At 46.0% G+C, this 25,029-nt stretch overlaps 1 protein-coding gene across 1 annotated transcript in view; it reads right to left on the bottom strand.

The window, feature by feature from the left end:
* Nucleotides 1-25,029, bottom strand: part of LOC123621720 — a 66,135-nt gene that overhangs the window by 14,590 nt on the left and 26,516 nt on the right. The window contains exon 2 of the mRNA XM_045527623.1: nucleotides 2,813-2,929. Coding sequence (XP_045383579.1) covers nucleotides 2,813-2,929 — 117 coding nt within the window. The remainder of the gene's footprint in view (nucleotides 1-2,812; nucleotides 2,930-25,029) is intronic.

Below are 25,029 nucleotides of genomic sequence, written 5' to 3'. Positions count from 1 at the left end.
CTTCTCCTAAGAAAACTCAGGGCTTACTGTTTTTTGTTTTGGGTTTTTTTTTTTTATCTTTCTAGTCTTCTCCTCATAGTGAGGAGAAACTGATTTTCTAAAAAACTGATTTTCTAAAGTAAATTCTCATTTTTGTTCTTCATTAAAATTTCCATCCAGACATTTGAGTTTGAATAACCTCAATTATTTCCAAGAAAACAGAATGAAAAGCTGAGGAAACCTCCACCCCTGCAGCCCCCAGCCCAAGACACTCAAGTGCTCATTATGTGCCTCAAACCACCCACACATCTGGATCCTGGGATGTGCTGGGCAGTGGGGGCAGGAAGGCACCATGTGGCAGAGAACTTACTCTGCTTTGGCTAAGTTGCATGCGTAAAACTTTCTTCCTCAAAAAAAAAAAAAAAGAAAGAAAAGAAAAGATTCTTGCTCAAATAAGGGACTAGGCGGTAGGGATAAATAATCCAGAAAGAAAAAAATATATATATTAAAAATCCACATAAGGCTGGGCATGGTGGTTCATGCCTGTAATCCTAGCACTCTGGGAGGCTGAGGCAGAAGGATTGCTTGAGGTCAGGAGTTTGAGACCAGCCTGAGCAAGAGTGAGACCCTATCTTTACTAAAAACAGAAAAATTAGCCAAGCATGGTGGTGTACACCTATAGTTGCACCTACTTGGGAGGCTGAGGCAGGAGGATCACTTGAGCACAGGAGTTTGAGGTTGCTGTGAGCTAGGCTGACACTACTGCACTCTAGCCCAAGTGATAGAGCGAGAATCTGTCTCTAAATAAATAAATAAATAAAAATTTTTTTAAAAGGGGGGTACTGGGAGAGTGCATGGTCCTCCACCCTGTGCAGGATTCCAACAGGAAGTCGCCAGACTAAAAGAGCATTTCAGGAGGCAGCACATTTTATTTGGGGTAACTTGTCATTGTGTAAGAAAGTTCAGTGCTCTTAGAATCAACATTTTGGAGCCTGAACTCAAGTGTCCACTATCCTCGTCTTTCAGGTGAGAAAGATAAGGCTTCTAAAGGACAGGTCACCTGCTCATAGTTATACTGATCAGAACCCAGGGTGTTTCTGTTTTTGTTTTTGTTTTAAATTTCTTTTTTTAATTAGTCCACATCCATGTGAAGGGTTCATTCATTCATTCCTGCATTTACTAATTCAATGACTCATTCAACATACATTTATTGAATGCTTGGTATAAGCTATAAGCTAGATACTGTGCTAGGCATTGAGGACAAAAAGATGAAAATACACAGTCCCCATCCCAAAGAACTTACAATTCAGAGGGGAGATATCCCCTCTGCCAACAACAACACAATCTACATCTATGATGTTGGGGTAGCAGGTGGCTCATGAATGGTTTGGGTGGTTGACCAGGGGTTGCCCACTTGTGCTAGGTCCTTCCAGAAGGGCCTTGACAGCATCTCAAGGCACAAATGATGCCATTTTAAATAGAACCCTCAGTAGGCACTAGAGCTGACCACTGCTGACTGATGGCAGAGAGAAGGACTGTTCTGTCTAACTGAGCATCTCTGGGTTTGGCCCTGCAGAGCCTCCTATTTTCTCCATTTCTCACTTTCCTGTCTTTAGGTATCACCTCCTTTCCCTCTTCCCTCCACAGATTGTGTTTGAAGGATTGTGGGAAAGTAAGAGGAAGAATGCATGAGTCTCCAAGCAGAAGGTTCTAGAAGAGGTAGCACTCTAGGTGAGGTGTGAGGATGAGAAGTCACCATGATGGTGACAAGGAGGCCTTCCTGGAGGAGGGAGCAGCACTGTAGAGATGTGGAGGTTGGTATGTACTGGCAACAGCCAGCAAATTCAATTAACGCCCAGGCAGCAAGGGCTGCTGGGCTGGGTGGGGCAGGAACGGCAGGACAGCAGGACACCAGGCTGGACAGCCAAGCCAGGGTCTTCTATATAGGGTCTAACGAACTCTGCCCACATCTGGGCCTATCTCAGTCTTCTGAGCCCTCACAAAGTAAATGTAATATTGTCTTATTCTCTATATAGGAATCCTCGAGTATATGAACACAAATATTGAAGCCCCCAAAATATACATTTAAAAATACTCATCTCTTCTCCAAGCTAGAAAGCCCAGAGCGGCCCATCCTGCCAAACGGCCTGGGCTCAGCCCCTGAGGAACTGATCCAACTTCTCCACAGGAGCCGTCATGCATAGGCAAGAACTCGCCCGGGGGGAGGGACGCCGGAGAACCACAGTCACTTAAAGCAAGACCAGCTGAGGGGAAAAGCGGTCACCACTCAAGAGTGGCTTGCCTCCAACCTCGCTCTCATTTTATCACTCATAACCCTGCTCTGGTGCCCTCAGCCCTGGTAGCTCCCCTCCCTGCCCTGCACTGAGCTCTATACCTCTGGGCCTTGCATGGGCTCCATGAGTACACACACCCCTGCGTGTCATGTTTCATTTAATAACATGTTTGGAGTCTATAAATTCCTTGAAAGCAGGAGCTGTGTCCTAATCATCTTTGTGTCTCTCCCACAGCATAACACAGGGCTTGGAATACAGTAGAAGTTCAATCAATGTTAAACTGACTGAACTTCGGGACCATTACAGGAGAGTGCTGGTGGGGGGGTGCGTCTGCATGAGTATGATGGTCAAAGGAGCCACTGCCAAAGACCAAGGGCAGAAAACCACGACAGGGGAATGGCAGACTTGGCTCCCCAGTGCATGATGCAAATGAGGGAAAATCAGACTCAAATTTGTTATGTAAAAATGGGTCTCTCATGACTAAAATGTCCCAGGAGAACTTCAGGCGAAGCTTGACCTGGGAGCTCAGACGATGTTACCAGGATTCAGCCTCCATCTCCTGCCTTTGTTCTCCAGGCTGTCATCATTCTCTGTCTTTACGTGGGGCATGGGATCCGTGGCAGGTCTTGTCCCACACTGTCCAGGTTTGTGCAGAGCTAAAAAAAAAAAAAAAAAAAAATGCACCTGACTGCCAGCAAGTCCGGCAAAAATGGTGTCAATCATCACCAGCTCTGCTGAAATACTTTCCACCCTGAGCCAATCTTTGCGGCAGGACAATGAGATGCTCTGATTTCACGGCTGTGAGATAAAGGTAACAGCCAGGCGGCAAGTACTGTTCTCATGGCAAATCACGTGAGTCGCTCTCCAGTACAAATACGCCCATGCAAGTGTAAGCAGGGTATTGGGGTTGACACCCCAGCTCTGCCCGTGATTAGCATGTTAACTGCACAAGTCAATTCCTGCCACTTCCCTGACTTCTTGTCTCCAGAATGAAGCTGTCCATGGGCCCCTCCAGCTCCAACCCCCCTCCTCTGTGATCTCTCTTGGGTAAATTACCTGCCAAGCTCCACCCTTCCAGCAACAGCACGGTGGAGGCCTGTCTGTCCTGGTCCCTACCCCAGGCACAGCCCTGGTACCCCTCTGGCCATCCCCATCTCCAGCCACATGTGTCTGGCTGTAGGTGTCACTGAGAGCCTGGAGCCTGGTGTACTTGTTTTAAGTTTGGGTTTCCCAGGAGCTGCTGCCCGTCCCGAAGGCCCCAGACGCTGAGGAGCAAAGGCTTAGGCTGGAAAACTTCCAGATGAAGGAGGTTTCACTGATGCTTGTACAGCACCTACACTGAGCCACTGGGAAAGTGTCCAAGGTTTTTTGACCCTGGAGCAGGCCAAGGAAGTGTGGTAAATTCGAGAATTTCAGGGCTGATCAAAGAAGAGATGGGACCATGGGGGCAGTAACACACAAGCTTTATTGGGCAGAAGTCCCTCCCAGCAAGAGCCTTCGCAGAGACATCGGGCAAGACCCCCACCAGAAGGGACATAGGGAAGGGAACTCCCTGGGGACAGAGAGGAAACTGGAAAGGGGGCCTATGTGTCCAGGTAGTGTCACTCAGCAGCAAGGTGGGGCGCCCCCAGGTCAGAGAGCTCCAAAGGGCAGGAGCAATACAGGGTCTTTCACAGCTACAGGGTTTGTCGTCTCCTGGTTAGCAGACGGTGGGTGCAGTTTCAAGGAGTATGCAAAATAGATAGGCTCCAGGTGGCTACAAATGCAAATCCTGCTCCACTTACGATGGGGTCACATCTAGATAAGCCCCTCATAAGTTACAAATATGGGATGGGTTTAGATGGACGTAACCCCATGATAAGTTGAGGAGCACACTGAATGTGTGTGGTTTTCGCAGCGTCATAAAGTAGAAAAACAGTAAGTCGAATCATCGTTAAGTCGAGGACCATCTACATGGTTACTTGGACTTTATGTAAAGCAATCGTACGTGTGAGAATTTGAGGTTGGCACCGCTGACTTTGGGCTAATGGCCTAGCCTGCTGTGAACAAGTGAACAAGATGGAAACACTTTAGGCCAACACACTGAGGCCGTGTTTGGCCCGTTTGCATAACAGTGAGACCCAGGTGAACACACCTGCCTCTGGGACCAGGGTTTACCTGCCAGCTAGGCCAGGTGTGGAAGTTCCACTGGATAATGTTGAAATTATCCCCAGAAAACTCAGCCCTCCAGGGCCTGAGAAGGTTCCCACTGTGATTTTCTTTCAAGGAATTAAGTAAATAATAATCCTTTAAGTATGAGTGGAAATTTATCCTTTTCAAAGCCCTTTCAAATTTGATTCTTATAACACCCTCCAAGAGAATTGAAATAGGAATGCTCCCCTCCCCCAGCCTTTAACAAGCGAGGACACAGGCTCAGACGTGTTAAAAAGACACTTGGGAACAGAAGACCATACCAGCCAGGGCTGAGAGCTGGACTCCCGAACTCCTGCCAAACTGCTGGGGAAGCAGACAGAAGTTGTGCTCACTGAGGCTGAGAGATGGCAGCGTGAGACTGGCTCTTTCCTGCCCAGAATTGCTGCCTGGCACGGATTGACAAAGAGTTCATCTGTGATCATGAGCCATTTGCTTTTTTTTTTTTTTTTTTAATGGAATGGGCAGTTCTTGTAGAGGTCAAAGAGAAAGTAATGTCACTGTCTTTGCTTTGTCTCACCCACTGTGTCTGCTAGACGGGTTCTTAAGAGTCATTTAGGCATTTTACAGTTCGGAACTGTGGCCCAAGAGAGGAAGTCTTGCCAAAGCCACCCAGCCCGATGCCTTTTCTGCCGTGGGGCACATTCCAACCTTTGAGCTCTAGGGGGCGCTAGCTAGCCTCTCCTTTCCCAGAATCTGCCCAGAACAGAGACTTAAGGAGAGAGTCACCCACCAAACATCCAGTGGAGGCCAATCAGCCTCCCATTCTCCAAGACATTGCTCTCCCAACTCTCTGCACCCCCTCCATCCTGGGCCCCTCAACGTCAGAACGTGGTGCACTAATTCAGCAGTCCCCAACCCCCGGGCTGGTCAGTGGTCTGTTAGGTACCGGGCCGCACGGCAGGAGGTGAGCAGCAGGTGAGCAGCTGCTCCCCATGGCTGGCATCGCCACCTGAGCTCTGCCTCTTGTCACATCAGCAGGGACATTAGATTCTCCTAGGAGCTCGAACCCTACTGTAAACTGCACACTCAAGGGATCTAGGTTGTGTGCTCCTTATGAGAATTTGCCTGAAACCATCCCCACCTCCAACCCCCATCCATGGAAAAATTGTCTTCCATGAAACCTATCTCTGGTGCCAAAAAGTTGGGGACTGCTGCTCTAATTGTCTACAAGGGGCCGACTTCCCTGCCCCTGAGGAGCTTCAGGGTCACAAGCTCCTTTCCCAGGGAAAGATTTCATTGCCCCAAAGACTTTCACCTTCACCAGGAAATAACACTTCAGGGTGGCCCCAGGCACTGCCTCTGGGATGCCCTAAATTCTCTGCTGGAAGTCATTCCTTGCTCTATTGAGGCCCAAAGATATTCACCCTGACCCAGAATTGCTGCCATGTTGTGTGGCCACCCGTTTCCAGAAAAGTCCCAGTTTGAGGGCTGAAAGGTCCACGTCCCAGGAAACCCTTCAGTCCTGGGCAACCTGGACATTGGTCGCTGTACTGCCATCCTCTTCCTCGCAGTAGGTCACCTCCAGCCCGGGTCTCAGCCCAGTTCCCAGACCCCAAGCTTGGGTTTTGATTATTATTCCAAACAAGGGGCCAAGGAAGGATCCACAAGGGCGTGCCTCGCACCCAGCCCTGCCCTTGCCCAGCCAAGGAAACAGGCTCACTTATTATTTTAGCAAACAAGGAGGCACTTTGTGAGTGAAATAGGATGGTACCATTGCCAGAGTAAATAATAAAGTAGCCTTATTAAGCCCCTAACAAGTGCCAGGTTCAACAGGTGTTGCATAGACTCTTGCATTCAGCCCTCACTGCTCACTATGAGGTTGGTATTCTCCACGCTGATGCTACAGATGGAGACTTGGCAGTTCAGTGACAATGATCAGCTTGCCTGAGGTTACCCCACCTCTAAGGTTATAAGTCCCCAAGCTCTTTCAACCAGGTTACCCTGGCCTAGGAGACAAGACATCTGGCTTTGAGTCTCAGCTTTTTCATTAGCTAATTACATGCCCTTGAACAAGTTCCTTAGAAGCCCAGAGCCTCAGTCTGGTTGGATAATGAGAGATCTAAGCAGGGTGTGCTCCAAAGTACTTTCAGTGGGGGTAGCTTAGTGACAGAACATGGACTGTGGGCTCAGACAGGGCTGAGTTGGAATGGCAGCTCCACCACATACAACACATGTGACCTGGGACAAGTTACTTAACCCGTCTTCACCTGTAAAATCACGATACTGCCTCAGGTAGTTAGCGGTGAGGAGTAAATGAAATAAAGCATGCAAGTGCAGCACCAAGGCTGGTGTATGTTACGACTTTAAAAAAAAAAATTCCGGCTACAATCCCAGCTGTGACATTTTAGGACATTGTGTTTTCCTCCCTCCTCCACCCCCCTTTCACTAAGCCCTTAGGACACTTATATTGCCCCAAATGCATCGTATGTAGAGATAGAGATAACGTCTTTACTCCTGTTCTCAAATATGTTTCCAGAAAATGGAAATGACGTGCCCATGGGGAACAGAGGGAGGGGGCCACAGAGGGGGAGGGGAGGAAGGAATTGGCTCAGGACTGAGCCACAAGCTAGGAACCCTTGGTGACTGTGGCCAGCCGGTTTCCAGACAGTTGCCACGGGAGAACCAGTAAATCCTCCCTTCTAGGATTTCAGAGAACTGACCCGCCTGCCTGGCCCAAGCGTTAAGATCCAAACCAGGAACAAGCTGCCACTATGAAAGTGTGATTTTTCTGCAGGATTAAGAAGCCTTCACCCTTTTTCAATCACATCAGAACTGCCCTCACCGGGATTGGACTAGTCAGAGAATTTAAACCAGGTGCAGACCTCGTGGTCTGTTCTTCGCGGGGGAGACGCTCACACACAGATTTTGTTTGGCTGTGCCACATACTGTGTTGGTCCCATAGGACTCTCTTCCAAACTTCCCAGACAGTTTTGAGAAGCCATGTGCACTGCCAGGGGCCAGCGGAAGTGGGGTGGCCACAGCGCGCTCCAGCATCCCCTGAGCCAAGCAACTGCCGAGGCGCTTGGACCTGTTCCCTTCCAATAGACGCCAGACCGGTTTCCATCCACGGGATCAGGAGAGCCTCCCAGCCAATGCAAGACCATCCCCAGTGACTCACCCCTCAGCGTGTGGTTTCTCAAGCAAATGTCCCGGGACCACATGAAAGGCTGATAGAGTATTACTATCTGGTTTCATATTCCTCCTTTGTGAAAATTTCTAATACAACGAAGTAGGGGCTGAGGACTGAAGGAGGCACATTGTATAGCCTGGTCCCCTCTCCCCAGCAGCTCAGCTACTACTGGCCCTTTGGGGATGGCAGAAGATGGAAGTGTTTACCAGGAACGAATCTAGGGACCCCCCCCCTTATTCTCTATTTCCCCATCCAGGGTGTTAATTTCACTGGAATTCACTTCAGTACAGGCATGGGGCCAGAGGGGAGAGAGGAGACTAGCCCACAGCAGCTTGCCTGCCACCGCCCAGGGCTCTGGTGGCCTCCCAGGGGCACCCAACCCCCTGTCAGGCCCCAGGGACCAGTACCAAGTCTCAAACCTCCAACCCTGGGGACAGAGACTAAGCCAGGAAAGTCAGGGTATGTTAGCAGAATGAACCATCTTCCTTTCACTCCAAGATATACTTTTTACATTTTTTCAAATTATTTTTTATTTTCTTATTAAAATTTCAAACATATTTAAAAATAGAGAGACTAGCATACTGAGTCTACACATACCCATCACCCAGCTTCAATAATTATCCACAGGAGGGTGCACAATTAGCGTTTCTGAAGTTGAGATACATCTTACAGTCAGTGGTATATTTAATGTAGTGTGTCCCCCTCTCCTCCCCACCCCTAAAGCTATTATTAAATCAACGAGATGTCTGACAACTGATAATGGATGAACAGGTGATGCAAATGAACAAGGAAGAAAAATCAACCAGGAAACAACTGTACCCTGGAGCGGAGGTTCCCTACCTTTTACCATCCAAGTTCTTCTTTGGTGTTTTCTTCCCATTGGCCTTGGGTTTTAGTGGTTTTTATCTACCAAATTCCACTTCTTAATGTTTCCCCCATTTTTAAAACAATTAAAAACTAATAGCAACGTGTACACCGATGTTTACAGCAGCCTTATTCACAATAGCCAAAAGGTGGAAGCAACCCAGATATCCACTGACAGATGAATGGGTAGACTAAATGTGGTCTATCCGTACACTGGAATATTATTCAGCCTTGAAAAGGAATGATTAATTCTGATTCATGCTACAACATGCATGAACCTTGAAAACATTACGTTAAGTAAAGTAAAGCAGACACAAAGGACGAATACCATATGATTCCACTTACACAAGGTTCCTAGAGTAGTCAAATTCCTGGAGACAGAGGTGGAACAGAGGTTAGCAAGCGCTGGGGACAGGGGAGACTGGGGAGTTATTGATTAATCAGTACAGCATTTCTGTTTGGGGTGATGAAAAAGTTCTGGAGGTAGATGGTAGTGATGGCGATACAACATTGTGAATGTACTTAATGCCACTGAACTGTTCACTTAAAAATGGGGAAAATAGTAAATTATATGTTATGTATATTTTACCACAACAAAAATGTTTTTAAAAAGATAAAATCATTCAGAATTTCAAGATGGTGACAGCAGAGCATGAAGCCAAGCATGGGGCTTTCTGATTGTGGGGCCCTGTACAGCTGCACAGGTCACAGGCTTGTGAAGCTACCTGGCTGTACCTGGCATCGGAGACAGCAGCAAATCAGACCTGGGCTCTGCCCCGAGGAGCTGTAGACAGCACCAAATCCCAAGACTCTTCCCTCTGACATTTGCCACGGCTAGAAGAGCTCTAGACCAGGGTTTCCTGACTAGGGTTCCAAGCACAGAAAATGCTGGAATTTTGGTATGTAGCCTCACTATTGTGAGGCACATCTTCCTGAAATGAAATTTCATATAGGGGAGGCAACTTTTGGTATTCATGTAAAATGGAATTACAGATACTGAGTGAATCATGGGTTCCGTCTGTGCTCTAGGTCTTTTTTCTTTCCCTCCAGGTGAAATCATAACTTTTACCTGCCAGACTTTCTTCCCCATTAAAGCAGGCATCAAATAAGAAAATGCAATGTCATGGTTCCAGGTTGATTCAACTAGCAGCTCCTGAGATCAAAGTGCCAATGGCACAGAGAGGTGGCCCTGGTGGGGCCCCACCCTTTGGGGGTGACTACTACGCTGAGAATGTTGGAGGCAGGTGAGTCAGAGGCAGAAATCTCTGATAAAGAGCCAAGCTCAACCGTCTACTGATGCCTCCAGCTGATAACATTTTACCCCCTGGAAAGGACCCAGAGTTTCTTCTTTGCAAATTACTGAGGAAGAGGAAGAGGCTCTCTGCTTCTGGGCTTTTTTCCCAACTCTCCTTACAAACAGAAAAGTCATAGCACTGCCATCCTGCGGTACTCACGCATTCCCCAGTCTGCACTGTCGGTGCCCTGGAGGCAGCCAGCCTGAGCCACAAGGCAGGACAAACCTTCAGGGACTCCCTTTTAGCTATGGCTGTGAGAAAGTGTAACAGAGTGGTCACCCCTCCTCCTCCCATAGATATGGAAGGGTAATATTGACAGGGGGGAATATGTAACAGAAGAAATAGCTTGGAAAAATGGCTGCATGCTGCAGTTCAAGCCTTGCTGAGCAAAGGCACAGAAAGCCGGCTGGAGCTCTGGGCAGGCCCCCAGCGGCATCACACAAATAGCTGTCACCTTGACTTCTGTTCTTCCCCACAGTCTGCACTGAGAAGGAGCCTGCATGTCTGCTGCTCCTCAGCCCCTGGGCCATGCCCTTGGCCATCCCCAGCCCATTTCTTGCCCTGGCACCGGGAAGCGCATGTTTCCCCAGGGTCAGGAAGCCCCCCTGTTACCCAGAGGATCTTGGCAGGGTGCAGTGCTGGGGTCAGGCTTAAGTTTCTGGGAAAGTGCTAGAACTGTAGGTTCATGCCTTTTCTCAGTAGAAAACCCACACTTCTGCCTCCTGACTCCAAGAGGCTGTGGGAGCAACTTTGTATGAGGACTGGGGAACAGGAATGCCATGCATCCCCCCCATATCTGCCAAAGAAAACCAGAGTGCACAAGGGGAGCCTGGTTCCTACCTCATCAGCAACTGCAGCACGAGGTGATGTGCCAGACACTTTGCAGGGTTCTAGGCTGATGGGAGAGAGGAAGTGTCTACACTGGACCCCACCTGGGTGTACTAAGTGCCCTCAAGGCACTGAGGGAACCCACAGGAGGGAGTTTCTAGTTGCCTGGGGAGGGCCTTGGTAGGGTCCTGAAGGGCAGATAAATCCTTTGCCAGATAGAAAGGATGACCATCCACGCAGAACAGATGGCAGAGCAAAAGTCTGCAAGGGCGGCTCTCCAAGATCCTTTAATTGAATTGCAATTATAAACTTAAGAGGGATTTCGTTTATCTTTAATAAACACGGCCCTACCCCAGGAGGCGGCATTAGGCTATGAAAACAGTAAGACAGGAAATGGTATAGGTGAGAGATACCCAGCCCGACTTCCAGTTTGATTAAACACATAAAAGTGTGTTCTATCAAGAGTGAGTCATATCATTGAAACAGCTCAAGCTTTGTTGTCTGGGAGGTAGCAAATTTTAGCCAAAAAGTCTCAGTGCTCACTTTGAATTTCACTGCATCTCACGTACGTGTCCTCCCTGAACCAGAAACCTAATTACCAGAGCTGACCAGAGTTGCGGACGGCTGGGCAGGGAGAAAAAACTCTTGGCTCACTCTGGAAATGGGAAACTCAATGAAGTGAAGACAACCAAACCACCCACATACCTTTAGAAAATCTCTTTAAACCGTGTGGGTTCATCAACAGCTATTTGGGGATATTTCCAGAAACTGTCCCAAAGTCAAGCAAGTCTGAACCCAGCCAGGACTGTATCTTCACCATTATTTGGAAACAAGTAGGTTCCGCCACCTGAAAACTGCCTTTGACTTATGCAGGGCTGCCTTCCAGCCATCAGCAGCTGACCCGACCAGCCCTGTCTAGGACTTGCTTTCCCAACTCATCTAGAAGGAAAATAGCTGTGCATTGCTCAGGGGTCCATAACTTCTTTTCCTAAGCTGCTAATTGACATGGCTTTCCTTCTCCACCTTCTCCCATCCTTGGCCCCTACACCTGCCATCTGGCCACCAAGGCAGAATGAGTGCAGCCCCAAAGCTGCCCTGGAGGCCACCACTTGCACAGAAGGGTCACAGTCTCAGAGATAAGCAGGGAAGCTTCCAGAATGACTCTGCACAGTGAAAGGCAAAAACATCATGTTTGTTGAAAACTGGAAACATTTAAAGAGGTGAGATGTATATAGGAAGGATTTCCAGGTACTCTGCTATATTTTTCCCTATTTATTGCTGAAATCTTTTATTACTTAAAAATTCACAGATCCACATGCAATATGCTCACCATCACTGATTGTTAGGGAAATGCAAATCAAAGCCACAATGAGATATCACACCCAGTAGGATGGCTGTCAAACAAACAAACAAAAAAAGAAAACCAGAAAATAGCACGAATTGGTAAAGATGTGGAGAACTGGGGACCTTTGTGTATTGCTGGGGAGAATGTAAAATGCAGCAGACACCATGGGAAACAGTACTGTGGTTCTTCAAAAAATTTAACATAGATTACTATATGATCAGCAATCCTATTTCTGGGCATATACCCCAAAAAATTGAAAACAGAAACTCAAACAGATATTTGTACACACATATTTATAGTAGCGTTATTCACGACAGCCAAAACGTAGAGACAACCCAAATTTCCATTGACAGAGGCATGGATAAACAAAATATGGAATATAAATGCAAGGGAATACTATTCAGCCTTGAAAAAGAAGGACATTCTGACACATGCTATCCCACATAGATGAACCCTGGAAACATTCTGCTCAGTGAAATAAGCCAGACACAAGAGGACAAATATTGTATGATTTCATTTATATGAGGTACCTAGAATAGCCAAATTCCTAGAGACAGAGACGAGAATGGTGGTTGCCAGGGGCTGGGGGGAGGGGAGCATGAGAAGTCATTGTTTATTGGGTACAGAGCTTTAGTTTGGGAAGATGATGAAGTTCTGGAGATGAATGGTGGTGATAATAGCCCGACAACGTGAGTGCACTTAATGCCACTGAACTGTGCAGTTAAACATGGTTAAGATGGTAAATTTTTATGTTATATATATTTTACCATAATAAAAAAATTGAAAAATAAGTAAATAATAAAAGAAAAATTTTCAGATCTCTTAGAAGTACAGTTAGTTATAAAATATTCTAACAATGTAGAGAAAGCAAAAGTCTTTGATTACTCTGTACCTTCAACATAACCATTGTTCTCCGTTGGAGGTCTACCCCTGCAGATGGTTTATATGCGTTTCCAGTAGCATCTGTATACATATGGAATTCTGTTTTTTATTCAATTTTTACATAATTATTGTCATATTGAGCATTGTTCCCAATCAAATTAAACTCTACTCTGTTTCTCTTAACTATGTTTATTTCTGGCTTTATCATTGCGTTTTCGTATCATTTCTTCCTCTTGTTCATGGTTTTCCAAGACTTAACGTAAACCCCATTTCCTTCTTGCCTTATGATTCTAGGTTTCAAGGACCTTCCCTTTCTTTAATTCCTGATATTTTGGAAGCATACGGGAATTTAGAAAGTGTTTGGTGTGGCCTTGAAGCAGCACATGACTGCCCTCACCCCCACACTGCCCCTCACGCCCGGCCTTGTCTCTGATTAGACCATGACCCCGCTCGACTGTGAGCTTCCTGCACGTTTCCCAGCACCTGGCACAGTACTCGGCACACACAGGTACTGAGAAAGAATTTTTAAAACAAAAACAATGAAACCAAAGAACTTGTTGCATGATTAGTGCTTTCCTGGTAAATTTCTCAGTCCTGCCAGGCACTTAGAGGCTCTCCGCAGAGAAGGAAGTAATCAATGTCTACCTTGCTTCTCTCTTTTATACCTGGCAGCACAGGTGTGTTTTTTTTCATTTCATTCAAATGTTTGGAAAATCGTGAGCCGGCACCCCTACCCTGTCTGCAGACCGCGCTGTGACCCCTTTCCTGGAGAAGTGGCTCCCAGGGGACGGGTCCTCAAGACGCTTGTCTTCAGCGGGAGTGAGCCCCTCCAAGAAGACGATCTGAAGATTAAACAAGAGCAAATCTGGGGGCAGAGGGGAGGGGTCGGGTTTTTTGAAAGGCTCATTAACTGACACAACCTGTTATTGAACACTAACAGGACAGTAACTAGGCTCAACGTTGGTGGCAGTTCTGTGGGGAGAACAAGATCATAGAACTAGCTTTGGTGAGAATTTGGTGAGAATGTTTTTGCTTTAAATCTAGTTCTCCAAGACAAAACAATCTGGAGACTGTTTTTATTTCTTTTACAACTTTATTGTGGTATAATTAACATAGAATAAGCTGCATATATTTAAAGTGTACAATTTGATATGTTTTGGTATATGTATATGCCTATAAAATCAGCATCTTAATCAAGGTGTTGAACATTTTCCATCACTCCTAAAATTTCCTAATACCCCTTTGTAATCCTTACCTCCACCCTAACCCTCATCCCCAGGCAACCACTGGTCTGCTTTTTGTCACTATAGGTTGATTAGAATTTTCTATAAATGGAATTGTATCACATATACTTGTTTTGACCTGGTTCTTTCACTTCAGCATCATGACTCTGAGGTTCATCCATGTTGTTGCACATATCAATAGTTCCTTCATTCCTGTTTTTGCTGAGTGGTATTCCATTGTACAAACACACCGCAATTTGTCTGTCCATTCACCTGTTGATGGACATTTGGGTGTTTTCCAGTTTGCAGCTGTTACCAAAAGAGCTGCAGTAAACATTTGTGTGCAAGTGTTTACGTGGACATATGTTTGCATTTCTCTTGTGTAAATACCTAGGAGTGCAATGGCTGGGTCATATCTGTGGGTTTTTAAACAGGCCCAAAAGAGCCCCAGAGTTTCTGCCTAGACTGACGAAGGATCATGGGACATGATGTTCCAGTTTCCACTTCAAAGCAGCAGCAGCTCCAAGGGATCCTCCTCGCAGTTTTTGCTTCCTCTAACAGCTTTTCATTGAAGAAAGGTTTCCACGGACGAGAAAAAAAAAAAAAAAAAGTTCGAAGCCTTGTCCCCAACCCCACCACTTTACAAATAAAGGAAACCGAGGTTGCCACAGCCCCTGGCCAAGGCTAGTGGACCAGATGCTGAGCCTGCATTTCCCGGGCCGGGACTGCAGGTCACATGCAGTGACCATGGCCTCTTCAAGTTCACCATTTCCACCTTCTGTGGGGTTGGGAAGTTCCTGGTGTATCAGCTTGGCATCAAATAGAATCATATCCCAAATATGTAGATGTTTCCTTTAGAAGCTCATGAAGCCGGACACATCAGACAATGGAGGTCAAGGGTCAGAAAGGCATTGCTAGGGGCTTTCCAGAGCTGCAAGGTGGTCCTGCAGGGAACACACTGGTGGCCCTTCTGGCGCAGATCTGAGCCAAGTAATGCCAGTGGGGAAGGGCTGATTGTGCCGTCACCCGCCAGGAAAGGGAGAGGCAGAGGGTCTTCAAGGCCCATCCTCCCTTCACTTCTCCTGCAAGGAAAGGCTTTTTCTCTGGGCCGCTGGGGCCTAGAAGGCCTCCCTGGGGACAGGGACTGAGCTAGCTCATCTTGGTTTGCCCGGCTGTTTGAGACAAGCTGCAGCGTCTTGGCCTCCAAGTTTGGCCCTCTGAGCTCCCCTTCCCTGGGCCTACTGCCATCACTCCCCTGAGGCCTTGGTCTGGGCCCAGGATGAAGCCCTGACTTGTCTTGACAGAAGTGGCCTGGTCCACGCTGGCCTTCTGCCCCCAATCCTGGCCAAGCGTCTCTTAGCTGGAGCCTCAATCTCCCTTCTTGTGACCCCATTCTTGACGTCGGCACAGAACTCCTCCATAGCGGCTGCAGTCTGGCGTTCAGGGCCTACTTCTCCCTCCTAAATTGAGCAGCTGTTAAACACACACATGCCTTGGTCCCCCCTCAACAATTGACCCAACATGAACCTCTGCAGTTGGGACCCCAGAATCTGCCTTTTGAACAAGATCCCCCGATAGTCCTAATGCCTCCAGCGAAGGCTTGCGGGCTACCATCGCCTCTGTCTTCTACCATCGTTGGTGTTTCTGTGAGGGCCTGAGAAAGACAGAAGGATGTGACCAGCTGGAACTCTCTCAGGGTAGAATGTCAGTCAGCTTGCTGGGTGAATGGGGAGGTGCAGAGCTGGCTGCACACACGACAGAAACCCAGCAGGGCAAGAGCTGAAAGACCAGCCCGGGCTGGGTCACTCTGGGTTCAGGCAGCAGCTCAGCGTGGTGAAAACTGTGCCATGTTCTTACTGGGGAACCAATATATCCGTCCTGGGGGTCAAATCCACTTTTTAATTTTTAATTAAAGTCCAGTGACAAGGACTTTCAGATTTTGTACAGCACATATAGCTTTTTCACGGGCAGTAGCTGCTTTTATCTGCCTAGGACTAGGTATTATTTCTCTGCCTGACAGACAGATGCAGAGAGGCGGAAGTCACAGAGTCAGACACGGATGGGGCCCGAGGGGGCGGTGGTGCTTGGGCCCATGCCCAGGTCTGCAGGGGGAAGGCTGGAGTTTTAGCTCTGCCGCTGCCAGGAAAAGGTGGCCTCTGTCTTTCCCTAATATCCCCTTGAGCTCCAAGGACTCTTCTTCCCAAGAAATGTGAAAAACAATGTAGGGACTTTTCTCTCACTTTCTGACAAGACTGTCTGAGACAAGGACTGGCAGAAACTTCTGTTGCTGTTATTGTTTTTCCAAAGGGGAACGACCAGCAACCCTTCTACTGCTGATGGAGAGGATTTGATGGCTCTAGAACTCTTAAGGTTGAGGGAATCAACTGGAGATTTTGTCAAATAATAACTCAAACAATTTTTTTTCTGCATCACTTGAAAGAAATACGGAATGAGGAAGGTAGGGCATCAGGCCAGTTTGTTTTTCCCCCATGTGGAAGAGGAAGCAAGCCTATCCTTAGCCTGTGGAAATCAATTATTCAACTAGAATTTCATTTCCTTTCATTTTGCCATGTATTTATTGAGGACATATACTTACTATGTGCCAGGAAATGTGTTAGAAACTCTCTGAGGAGCAAAACATGGCTGTGCTCTGGTCCCTGCTCTCAGGGGATTACAGAGGACGTGGGAGAGGGTGATCACGCAGAGCCCTGCAGGCTCAAACTTGACCTCGAGAGGAATGGGAGGCTACGGAAAGGCTAGCACATCAGACGGCCTGGCCATAGTTCAACATTGCTGAGCACAACCTGGAAATCGGGGGAACAGTGACAACCCGCTCTCGGGAGCTGCCTCTAGTGACACAAGACCAAAGGACGTGAAGTGTGAGAGAGGTACAAGCCATCTGATGTGAGAGCCAAGATGTCAGCATGGCTAATTCTCAATGGAGGATTCAGAGAAGGCTTCCTGAAAGAGGTGGCAGTTAAGCTGAGCCTTGAATGGCATTGTAGTTTGGATGGGCAGAGGGTAGGCAGGAGGGCTTGGAGTCCTAGAAGTGGCAGGCCCGTTTTGGAGACAAGTGGTGCGGTAAAGTGGCCCACCAGGAGGAAGAAGAAGAGAAGCTGGCTAGGAGAACTGTGCAGCGTGTTCAGTAGCACACTGAGGGTCCGTGGCTTTTCATGTAGGGAGAGGTGTGCTCAAAGGTGAGCCTAAAACAGGAACCTGGAGCCTGGCCAGCTGCCCAGGTAACACCAGCACGTCACTTACCTGCAGGGGTTTTGGAAAACTGATCCTGGCTCCTTCCCACACTCGGGACCTCACTGAGGTCACTTCCGAGGGGAGCGGAGCACTGAGGGCCACTAAGCAGCGTGCTCTCTCCAGCCCCAGCCCCTTTATATCAGGTCATACGGGGTGCAGAGCTTGGCAATAATGAATACTTATTGAATGAATAAAGTGATATATAAATGAATGAATGAATGAAGAGATGAACATAGAATGGATAATTTCAAGGCGAAGTCACAAAAGGATTGTGTGTGTGTGTGTGTGTGTGTGTGTGTGTGTGTGTGTTAAAGGAGGGCGGTGCCTTGGAGTGACGGGCCTGGGAGTGCTTTGAGGAAGGGAGGGACGGAGGGCTCTGACCGAGCAGAAACTCGGGGCTGTCAACCCCCATCTCCACCACCACCATGGCTTTTCCCAGGCACAATCCCCCACCCCCAGTCTCCCCACACAGGCCCAAGCCTGGATTCCCCGACATTAGGAAAAACTCCATCCCTGCCCTGGTCCCGAGCCCACATTCCAAGCCTGTGAGGACGCTGCTCCCTCCCATGTGGGCAGCAAGGTCTCACAAGGAAGCTTTCCAGGTCTCTCCAGCCGTTACTGCTGTTTTTCCCTAAGGTTCACTTCCTACCGCGTCCACGTGGAAAACCCGCCAAAGCCTCAGCCCACCCAAGCCAGGCCGGGTCCTCCCCTGCCCCCTAAATCCCTTTGTCACTCCTACAGACTCGCCTTTGTATGGGCTGAGGACAGAGGACCACGCAGCCGACTCCCACAGGTTCCTCCCTAATCTCACGCTCACGTTTGGTGACCGCAGAAGGCAGCAGAAGCAGCTGCTCCTGTGCAATCAGGCAGGCCCCAAAGGGAGCCCCAGCCCCTTCCTCATCCCCTCAGAACCTCGTCTGCAAATGGGGACAGTAGCTACTTACCTCACAGGATTGTAAGGGCCATATGGCAGCATCCCATAAGAGAAGTAGTTGCCAATTCAGTGCACAAACACTGATTTTTCTTTTTCTTTTTCTTTTCCTTGAAATTAACTCAGCTCTGACTCCCAGTTTCTGCTCTAGATGCAGCAAACTGGGAAGAATATTATTCCCACCTTTACAACAGAACAGCTGGAAAACCTGCAAGTTTACCACTTTCACTGAAGCCATCCAGGGGCTGAGGTTGTAGGGCAACCACCTAGCCTGAAATCTAAGGAGCCTACGGGGAGAGATGGGACAGGGACACTGGCTTACCTGGGGCCATCACAGCTGCACACCAGGAAGAATCCAGGTGGAATACTTAGCTAACTGGTAGGGACAGAGTGTGGGCTGGTGAGAAAGTATGAGGTCCTAAGGAAGAGTTTGCACCCTCTTTCAGGCTTGGTTGGGGAGAGTACTGAGGAAGCTCCCCTCGTCACACAGGCCCAGGGGACGGGGACAGCAGCCACCACAGGAGGAACACAAAACCCAACTGGGCTGTCTCTCCCTAATCTCCCCTTTAGAACAAGAGCTTTAATCTGTAGGGGAAAGGACAATACCATAGCCGCTGGGGCGCTGGTGAAACCCTTTGGAGCTGGAGTACGTGAAGAGAAAGAGCCCCCCTACCCCTGGGGAAGGGTCAGGAATACATTCCAGGCCAAGAACTACCTGCCAGAGCCAAACCCTAACAATCAATAACAGAACAGAACAGAACCAACACAATCAGATATAACACAGATGTTGGGACCATCTGACATGAAACTTAAAACAACCCTGATTAATATATTAAAGGCTCTGATGGAAAAGACAGACAAGTGAATGTTGCAAAATGTTAAAAATTGATGAATCTAGCTAGAGTATATAGGAGTTCTCTTACAACGTTTCTCTAGGTTTGAAATTATTTCAAAGTAAAATTTTTAAAAATATTCTTTAAAGTGAGAGTAAAATACTTGTTGGACATTCAAAGACTAAGAAAATTTAGTACTCACAGATCTTCACCACAGCACTATTAAAAGATGTGCTTCCGTAGGAAGAAAAGTAAACTCAGAGATAGAAAATGGATTATAAAAAATTATAAACACAAAACCTAAAAAATACATCAATAAACTTAATTAACTATTGACTAAAAAAGATTTGTGCTAAGAAATGTCCAATTACAGCCCTGAAAAATAACGACATAGCAGGTGTTCAAGGGTAATTAAAATATGTTACCGTTCTTGTCATGGTTGGTAAAAGGATGCTAATCCTAAATACTGAACAACTATAGACTTTGTTGAAAAAATTTATGGTTTATATGATGTTAAACTTTAATTGGAAATAAATAAAAACAGAGCCTATGGCTTCCAAACAGTAGAGCAATAAAAGGGGATGGGGAGATCTATATAACTTTATCCAACTCAACACAGAGCATAGACAGACAGGAAAAAGAAGGAAAGAAAAAAAGGATAGTACACAGAAAATAAAAACAAAATGATTCACACTAAAGGTAATGGATTTAAGTCATCTATTTAAAGACAGAATTACCATTGAAAAAAATGAAAACAAAATCCAGCCACATGCTATGGCCAAGACACTTGGCTAAAACAAATCCATACAGAAGAGTTGAGAAGGATGGGGAAAAAGTGTACCATGCAAACCCTAACAAAAAGACAGCTAGTATAAAAAATATTAATATCAAAACAGAATTTACAGCAAGAAAAAAAAGATTAAAAAGAGCCCCTTTCATAACAAAGAAGCATGCTACTTTTTTATAGTAATTGATATTTTTAACAAGGTACGTGGCCACCTGGAATAAAGACTGTATTTCCTAGCCTCTTATGGGGCCAGGTGTAGTCTAAGCTTGGGCCAATGGGATGTAAGTGAAAGTATTATCTAGCAGCTATCAGAAACCTTCTTTGAGAGACAGGTGATGGATGGATGTCTTTGGCCCCTTCTTAGTTTCTTCCGCTCTCCTGCTGCCTGGAATGCAGCCATGCTAAGGATCAAGAGGATGAAGGCCACTCCCTAGAGATAGTGAAGGGCTAAGAGGCGGAGCCCAAGTCCCCGAGGGCTCCATGGAACAGAGGTGCTCACCAGCCCCAGAAGGCATACTTCTGGACTTTCTAGCTTGTCTTGGTTACTCACAGCTGAACTTAATCCCAATTATATACACTGATTCCATGTTATCTTTTTATGTGCACAAGACTGTTTCTTAGCTGGGTTATATGGCCCTTGAGTGGGAAAGTGGTGCCTTAGAACTTTCTGGTATCCCACTTAATACCTAGCTTTGTAGGACTTGGTTTTCACAATGGCCCAGAATAGGACCAAAGCCCAGTGAGTGTATCTTACATGCTGTCTTTGTGAAAACTGTAAAGACTGAGTGTCTGTATTCTAAATTCCCGATGGCTGCCATAGGGCTGGATTCATCTTTGTCAATCACAGACTCCAGGTCTAAATTTAGAGTGAGTTTGCAATGTCTGGAAGCCTAATTCCTTTTGGACACAGCTCAGCGCTGTCAGAAACTCTTCCCAGTCTGCCGTTCTCCACCCTAACTCACACCTTTTCTTCTTAACGCTTCTGCCTCCTGCCTGGGACCCTGAGTACCCTCAGAAATAAGCACCTTAATTTGCGTGGAGAACCTGTCTGCAGTGTATTATTGTTGTTATCAAAAGGTGTCATTTTGGGGGAGAAAACACATTTATCTCAAGATTAAAATTAGTACACATGTACTGGCAGTTTCACAGAATTCTCACCATTAAGCTGATTCCTTTTATACCTGGTTACTCCTGTCTTGGGCTGCGTCCACAAAGTGTCCTAAGAGGTGGCTGTTTCTGGCCCCATTATGATGGGGGAAGGAATCAGTGCTCACAAAAGTGATGTGATTTTTCAGATGCTGGAGGGGGCGGTGGAGTCTCAGACACTAGGATGTTTGGTAAAACAGTGGAGGCAGGATTTGGGGAACCTTATCAAGGAGTTTATTCTTTTGAGAGAAAGTTTACCTTTTTAGAAAGCACAGACAGAACCCAGTATGCCCTAGACCAGGGGCTGGCAAACTTTTTCTATAAAAGGACAGAGAATAATTATCGTAGGTTTTGTTGGCTATATGGACTACCAGTTCTGTCATTGTAGCATGAAAGCAGAAGTGGACATAAAAGAATGAACATGGCTGAGTACCAATAAAATCTGATTTGCAAAAACAGGCAGTCAGCCAGAATAGGACTATAGGCTGCAGTTTGCTGACCTTTGCCCTGGACCACTGCCTGCCCCTATTAGAGATTCTCAAGGTCTCCTCTGTGCTGGAATAGCATCTTCTTCCTTTGCCCAAGCCAGAACTCTGGGTCTGACGTGCCTCTCCACAATCCCCACACAGGCCTTGCCTCTGGAAGGGGCTGCTGGCAGGTGAAAGCCTGACCTGCCGCAGCCCTGGGCCGAGTTTGTCCTGGTCAGCATCCTCCCTCCCTGTCCAGGGATGTCTGGCTCCTGCAGGCGCCAAGTACCTCCTTCGGAGTCCACTCAGGATGCCCACCCTGTGCAGTCCTCTAGGACTGAGAACTCCTTGTCTCTCCCCCATTGAAATTGACCCATTAGAAAGAAAGGCAACCCAACCGCCTAATCACCCTAAAGGATTGATCACCCACCATACACTGATCATCCATTGGATCAGTAATGATCATCCATGCACTACTGATCCAATGGAATAAAGCCATAAGGTGACATATCAGGCCTTCCAATGCCAAGAGAACCCTGTTGGTGGTGATCTAGAATGTCTATGCATAAGGCGGTTGACCTGACCTGTCTTGGGAGAGACTTGGGGCTAGGCTTCCATGACCTGCCTTCAGGAACAGAACAGAGGCTCCCCTCAGGCTGGAACTCATTGAATGGTCCAGCAGGTGGTGATCTTGCCCAGTGGGGCTCCTGGTCAGTTTCCCATAGGGCTCCTTCCCAGACAGGACATTGACACCCTCTGTTTGTCTAGCTATAGGGCCATTAGCAAAAGTATATGTAACACTGATCATGCCCCATAGAAACAGACTCATAGCTTCTCTAAACTTTTGCTCCCCTCGAAGAAACCCGTGATCAGCTGTAGCAGCTCTCCTTCCCACACCCCTACAACCATCCCTCCTTCACATGGAACTTCTGCAGGAGGGATTTGGGCCCCTGGCACGTTATTGTGAGTGGTTCTGCAGACACCACTAGCTCCCAGCCACAGTCCTTTGGTTCTCTGTCCCCACACGCTCCTCCTCTTCCCTTGTCCCCCCCAACCCCCAACACAACTAACGGCCAACTAATTCTGACAAAGCTACTTCCTGTGTGATGTGGATGGTAAATTTACTGGGGGAAGGGTGGGGTGGAACAATTCTTTAGTTGAATATCAGGAATCAGGGGTCAGTTAAGTACACAAAAAGTTTTGGGAAACCGAGCTGATTCAAATGACTCAGATGAGATTCACTTCTCACTTGAGTTCTTTTGGTTTTCTAAGGCACTGAGGCCCTGGGGTGCAGAAGCAATTTCTCTTTCTATGCTGATCCTTAAAGAGGTTAAAAGAGTAGTCACTTTTACTTTTGCTTTCAGAGTTTTTATTCTGATTTCCATTAGAGTTTTATTCATTGCTGGTAGATGAAAACTTTTAATGCATGATCAGTTTTTAAATTCTGTCTTCTAGGATTGGGTCAGTAGAGATACAATACCGACGTATAATCACAAAATGAATTAAGTGTGTCATTTTATCACTGTGAGTTAACCGCAGTGAAGCTATGATAGGAGGCAGCCTACGGGAAACAATGGAGTCTGTTTATATTAGACTCTGGATCTCTGACCCAGCAAATACATAGGAATCATTTTTTAAAACTTTTTTTAAGAAAGTAATTTGAGAATGGAAAAGTTGTAAAGATAAAATAGGGTTTCCATATACTCTTCACCCAGCTTCCCCTAATGTTAACATTTTACATAACACAAACACTCCTATTATCAAAAGCAGAAAATTGATATTGATGCAATACTATTACCTAAAATATAGGTCTCAGTGAAATATCACCAGTTTTCCCACTAGTGTCCTTTTTCCTGTCTGCGATCCAATACACAATCTCACAGTGCATTTAGTCACCATGTCTGCTTGGTCCCCTTAGTCTGTGACAGTTTCTCAGTTTTGGGGTTTGTGTGATGTTTTCTTATGATTAGACTGAGGTTTTGTGATCTTGGCAAGAACACTGTAGCAGCGATGTTGTACCTTTCTCTGTGCGTCATATTGGAGTACATGGTGTCAATGTGTCTTGTTACTAGTTAACCCTGACCACTTGGTTGAGGTGGTAAGTTTCTCCACTATAAAATTACCATTTTTTCCTGTGTAAGTAAGTAATAAATATCTTGTGGGGAGATACTTTGAAACTATGCAAATATCATGTTTCTCATTATACTTTTGCCTACTGGTTTTAGCATCTATCAAGTGTTCTTGCTTATTAGTGTGGTGTTTGCCCAAGGATAATTTTCTATTTTACTCATTCCTTCTATATTTATTAATTGGAATTCTGTAAGAAGGAGCTGCCTCTTCCCAGTATTTCTTTATTTAATTATTAACTTATAACAGTATGAACAAATGAATATTTATTTTATTCTATCTAGTAATCTACAATTGTGTAATCTAATACTTTCATTTTTTTATAGTGTCTCAACTTCTCCCACCTTTGGCATTGGGCGCTCCTCTGGGTTGGATCCTGTGTCCATGCCACCACCTTTTTTGGAGCACTTCTTTATTTTCTGGCATCATAAGCTATCCCAGGCTTATGCTGTATTTTCCCTGCCCCAGAGCTGGAATCAACCATTTCTCCAATGAACCACGCTTCCTTTTATTAGAGAATAGTATGTAGAAACCAAGACCTGGACACCTAGATGTACTCATTGCTAGTGGAGTGTCATTCCTTCCAGGTTCCCCTGGCAGACAGGCAGACATAAAATAGACTCAACCACACACACACAAACACCTCTGTTAATTTATTAATGCATTTATCTATATCCATAGTATGTTTACTTATTTGTTCAATCCTACTATAGACATAAACTAATTTCAGAATCAAAGAATTGCCTGTGAGAAATGAATTTATGAACTAGAATACTGATTTGCATATAGTTCTTTTAGTCTTTAACCTCATAGCAGCCAGTCAAAAAAATGAATTTTAACATTTCTTAATATTTAAAGGACATTTTTATGTCCTTTTTTGGTGAATTGTCAATTTGTGACTTTCCCCCATTTTTCTATCAGGTTTTTGATGCTTTATCCCTCAGTTTTTAAAAGTTCTTAATGTCTTAGGATTATTAGCCCACTGCTAGTGGTATATGTTACAAATATTTTCTTGTTTCACAACTTTTTAATCTTCTCTAACTTTGTCAGTTGTTATTGGAGTTTGTTTAGGATGATTCTTTGTCATGAAGTTTTTTTTTTAATGTAGTCAAGTTGATTCGTCTTTTCCTTTATTGTCTCTGAGTTTTGAGTCAATAATTAACTGAGTTAATCTCCTAACTGAGGTTAAAAGGAATTGACCACATTTTTCTCTAGTACTTTTATGGTTTCACAGTCTACATTTAGATATCTAATCCATTTGGAATTTGTTCTTGCATATGGTGTGATGTATGAATCTAATCTTATCTTTGTCCAAATGGATATTCATTTGTTCCAGCACCATTTATTAATATTAAAAAGACCATATTGCTCTAGTAATTTGAAATGCTACCTCTATTATGAACTCAATTTCTATATGAGCTTAGGTCTGTTGATGTACTTTCTACTCTCTTCT

Source organism: Lemur catta, chromosome 16, assembly GCF_020740605.2.
Source record: "Lemur catta isolate mLemCat1 chromosome 16, mLemCat1.pri, whole genome shotgun sequence".
Lineage (NCBI taxonomy): Eukaryota > Metazoa > Chordata > Mammalia > Primates > Lemuridae > Lemur > Lemur catta.
This window is presented reverse-complemented; position numbering and strand designations above follow the sequence as displayed.